The following is a 4451-nucleotide window of genomic DNA, read 5'->3' as shown; positions in this document are numbered from 1 at the left end:
GTAATTTCCTGAGGAGGAGCACACTGTTCATACACCTAAGGGACTGTTTTTTTTTTTTTTTTTTTTTGTATTAGGAATCAAACCTACGACCTTGTACTTAAGGACTACATCTTAATGGGGAAGTAGAAACAGTGAAGTCCCTGGGGAGTAGTTTCAAAATCAGTTTTGTGTTAAGTTTTAAATTGTGTAGATATGAGGACTGGCCAAATAGCTCAGCGGATTAAAGTGCAGGTGCAGAGGCTGGGGTTCCATCTCTGGGCCTGCTGTGCCAGCCCCACCCCCGGGGTGCCCTGAGAAGGCAATTGAGACGACGTGGTGGTACGCACGCAATTGGGAGACTGTAAACAGAAGAATCACTACAAGTCCGATCTAGTAGTGAGACCCTGAACACCTTGTAGACCCTTCCCTGAAATACAGGGAGAAAAAAAAAAGAAAGAAACTTAATATTAAAGTTACATTTGCACATAGATAATGAGTAATGGGGATTGTATAAAATATAGACTCCCTTCTGAGGTTAAACAAAGTTACTAAGCACAGGCAAGTATGAGGGGGTACTCCTGTCCTAACGCTGTCCCCAAGATCAGAAGAAATGTCCTGGTTACGGCCACCAGCTCCTTCCCTCCACTTACTGCAATGGAAGCAGTGGGGGGTGGGAGGGTGATGGGAGGGCAGACACACCTGTGACCCCAAGCATTTATGAGATCGAGGTAGGAGGATCACCATGAGTTCCCAGTCTGGATTACATAGTGCTCTGTTTCAAAAAGAAAGCACCCATGTGCCAGCAAACTTCATAGGTCAAATGCACACATGCACAGATTAGACACATCTTTCTTCTTGACTCTTCACTGGTGACAGACAAGATGACCGCTGGGCTCTGTACAGACCAGCGGTTCTCAGCTGCAGTGTGGTTGCCCCCCAGGAAGACATTTGGCAGCACCTGGACATTGTGGCTTGTCACTGATGAGGGGTGCTGCTGCCATCTCATACATGGAGACCAGAAACATGCCACGACATGCCACGGTGCACAGGACTGCCCAACAGAGTTATCCTGCTTGGCACATTGCCACTGCCCTGCTGGGAAGCCCTGCAGCCTGTCCTTAGCCTTCCTCTCACATAAAGCTCCCATCCCTGCCAGACCAGAACCCCATCTTGCCTCCATCAGCTGGAACTCTTCTGCCCAAATCCTTTCCCCCACTTCTGTGAGATCGGAGCACAACTGCAGTTGTCACACAGTCCTATAAGGTGCCCTGCCTTTCTCCAGTCATCCTCTGACCTCCAGGGGACAAGCCCGATAATCTGGCGCTTAGTTGGCTGTGGATGGTGGGCCTTGCTGTCTTTCCAGCTTGACTAAAGTACCAAAGAGCCCATGTTGATAGGATTTGATTTGAAATACAAAGTGCACCTGTGAGCACCTCAGACCTAACCCACCCAGGCCTGTCTGTGACAGCTTCCTGCTGCCCTGGGTGCAGTGGTAGTGGTCTCTATTCTCTCACAGCAGTTGTGTACCATGGGGTTCAGCTCCATTTAGGGAACCACTAGCTGAGTGGACCCCGAGGCCAAAGCTTAGAGGACAATTTTGCAGACGCTGTCTTTTTGCCCAAGTAGTAAGATACAGGATGAGAGCAGCACAGGCTAGAGACTGCATTTCATAGCACATGGGAAACATTGCCATTTCTGCTGCTCAGATAGGGATTGTTTGGTTTACTGATGATGATAGCATTAGTGGTGAAATCCTTCACAAACCACGTAGGACCCAGCATATGGCAGGGTCAGCCAGGGTGCTTTCCACGCTAGTTCTCCCAGCCAGCCTTTGCCACAATCCTGGAGGAGGTAGAAACAACAAAAGGAGCATTTCCTCACGGTGCTCCGTGATAGACAGCAGAGCTCCAAATCCTGGGCCATCACCTCACTGTCCTGTGTGTAGCCAGGTACCTCTGCTGATGCAGAAGATATGCTGGCTGTGACACTCGGGGAGCAGGGGAACCCCTCATCGCCTCACAAGAGAGATAGCTGTGCCAGGGCCTTTGGGGTCTGCATTTAAATCAAAGCCCAGTGTCACATCTAACCACTCTGCTATGGCAGGAACAGGGGCCTATGCAGGCTTGACCTTGACCCTCATGGCTGCTGGCTCGTTCCCTCCACCTACTGCAATAGGAAGCAGGGGGGAAGGGGACCCTGTGATCCCAAGCATCTGGGATCACCTGCTCTGCCTTCCCTCTGTCCGCTTCCCTGCAGGTCCATTACATCCTCCAAGAGGTGGTGATGGGCGGGATGGTGCTAGAAACCAACATGAATGAGATCGTAGCCCAGATGGAAGCTCAGAGCCGACTAGAGAAGTCAGAGGTGAGTCTGGGACCACATATTTGCTCTGCTGGGCAGATGGCCCAGGCAGGAGTGGAGTGGGCATCTTTGGAGGTGGCATCTGCTCACCTTTCTTCCTGTAGTCCATCAAAGCTGGATGATTTGCAGGTTATCCTTGATGGTTAAGCAGAGGGCAGAGAGCTCTGACTTGGCTGTGGCTGATGTTTGCGGTTTCTAATTACTCCTCTGAAGGTGATATACTCCCTGGAGGGACCAGGTGTCCCTGTTCCCGTTCCCCAGTGGTTTTCAAGTTTGTGTGCTTTGTGAGTCTGATGTCCAGACAGCCATTTCTTGTGGTGTCCTTTCAGCCCCCGGTTGCCAGTTTTTAAAATTCTGTTTAGGCTTGCAAAAAGCTAGTGTGGTCTCACAAGGCTGGACTTACCAAGACAAGCCCAGCCCACCCTCATGTGGTGCTAGGCTGATACAGAAGCTCTCAGGAAAGTTGGTTCCCTAAGACCTTGCAGTCCCTCAGCCATACCAGGGAGCAGTGGTGACAGACACATGCCTTCACAGGTGCAGAAGGAGCAAAACAAATTACCTCTTAACTGTCTACATGTCTTAAGAGTTTGTTTGCTCTGGGTAATGGAACCAGGTCTTGAGACTCTTCTTCTATGAGGACTGGCAGGCCCCTGAGGAAGCTTTTCCAGACTCAGCTCTCGGGCAGCTCTTGTTCCTTCAGAGAGGCGGGCTGGGAGCCTCAGGGATTAGGGGTGAGTCAGAGGCTGGGGATTTGGAACAGAGGAAAACAGACCTGCGTGAGGGTGGGACAGAGTCAGTGTACTGAAAGCAGTCAGAAAAAAATGATTTCAAGAGAGGCTGGGCACAGGCCTCTGTGTCTGTCCTGCCATGTGACATTTCCAAAGCCAGCCCTTCCGTCCTGCGTTAATCTGCAAGCAGTTGCCTTAAAGCTATGATGTTCCTTTTCCTTTTCAGAATTTCCCTGTGACGTTGCACTTGTCTACAAGATAGTCTCTTGAGGAAAGGGTTTGGTTTTGTTTGGTTTCATAACCAGAAAAGTACCTTGATACCTCTTCTGCCTTGGATAAACCACCTCAGGTTATTTCAGCATGCATATACTGGGCACCTTCCATGGGCCATGCCCCATCAGTCGCTGGGACTCTGAAGCTGTGTGACACATGACCCATGACCCAAGCCCGCCTTTGAGGAGCTTATAGTCTGATAGGAGCGCGGGCTGTGGACCACATACTGAACCCCGCTACTTTAGACATTGTTTTGTTGACTACCTTTGAGGAGCAAGGAGGAAAAATTAAAAATCGTGTACGTCTGTTTGGAGTTGTTCTCAGTCTCCTTCACCTGCTGTGTGCTTTGTTTGTAAAGCATCCGCAGAAGACCCCAAGAGCGAGTCTCCTACTCACCTCTCATTTCTCCTCAGGGCGGCCTTTCCGCAGCCCCCGCGCGGGCTGTGTCTGCGGTGAAAAACATCAATCTTCCTGAGATCCCAAGGAACATCAACATCGGTGACCTGAACATCAAAGTCCCCAACCTGTCCCAATTTGTCTGAGGCAAGGCTTGGGCTAAACTGGAATCCTTTGGGATGAGCAAAGCCAGGCAAGCTGGAATCAGAACTCATTGGTACCTTAGAAGAGTCAAGCCATGGCCGGTACTTGTGTGTGGGAGGCGTGGGCCCTCTGACAGCAGGGCCTCTGCACCACACCACCTGCACCGTGGATCGCCGCCTCCCTCAGGACTCCTCCTCCTCCTCCTCCTCCTCAGCATCCAGGCTCCTGAGGGCCAAGGGGAGGAGCCAGCCCTTAGGTGGATGTAATAGGGCAAGAGTGGGATTCATGAGGCCCACAGTCACCTGCTGTGGTCAGAATCCTTTTGTATACCCAAGCTTTTTGGTTGCCACTTTCTGTGGAGAATATTTTCCCCTTCCCCACAGGCCCAGTTCTGTTCGCTCCATGTGTGAAGGAAGTATCCACAGCGTAAGCCTGGTGCATACCACCACACAGTCACCATGCTGGGGAGGTCCTTAAGGGGAGAGAGGGACCCTGTGCCTGTAGGGTTTAAAAATACATTCTCGGGGGCCAGGGAGATAGCTCAGTAGAATAAGCACTTGCCTGGCAAGC

General features: G+C 51.0%; 1 protein-coding gene across 2 annotated transcripts in view; it reads left to right on the top strand.

Moving 5' to 3' along the window:
* Positions 1 to 4444, top strand: part of LOC101564227 (AP-3 complex subunit sigma-2) — a 51452-nt gene extending 47008 nt beyond the window's left edge. The window contains exons 5-6 of one of the 2 annotated variants that reach the window (XM_004623300.2): positions 2236 to 2343; positions 3755 to 4444. In XM_004623300.2, coding sequence (XP_004623357.1) covers positions 2236 to 2343; positions 3755 to 3883 — 237 coding nt within the window. In that variant the 3' untranslated portion in view covers positions 3884 to 4444. The other variant, XM_023710377.1, reaches the window with a different exon arrangement.
* The last annotated feature ends 7 nt before the right edge of the window (positions 4445 to 4451 follow it).

Source organism: Octodon degus, unplaced genomic scaffold (assembly GCF_000260255.1).
Source record: "Octodon degus isolate 3935 unplaced genomic scaffold, OctDeg1.0 scaffold00002, whole genome shotgun sequence".
NCBI classification, from domain to species: Eukaryota; Metazoa; Chordata; class Mammalia; order Rodentia; family Octodontidae; genus Octodon; species Octodon degus.
Note: the sequence above shows the minus strand (reverse complement) of the source record. Positions and strands in the feature narration are given on the sequence as shown.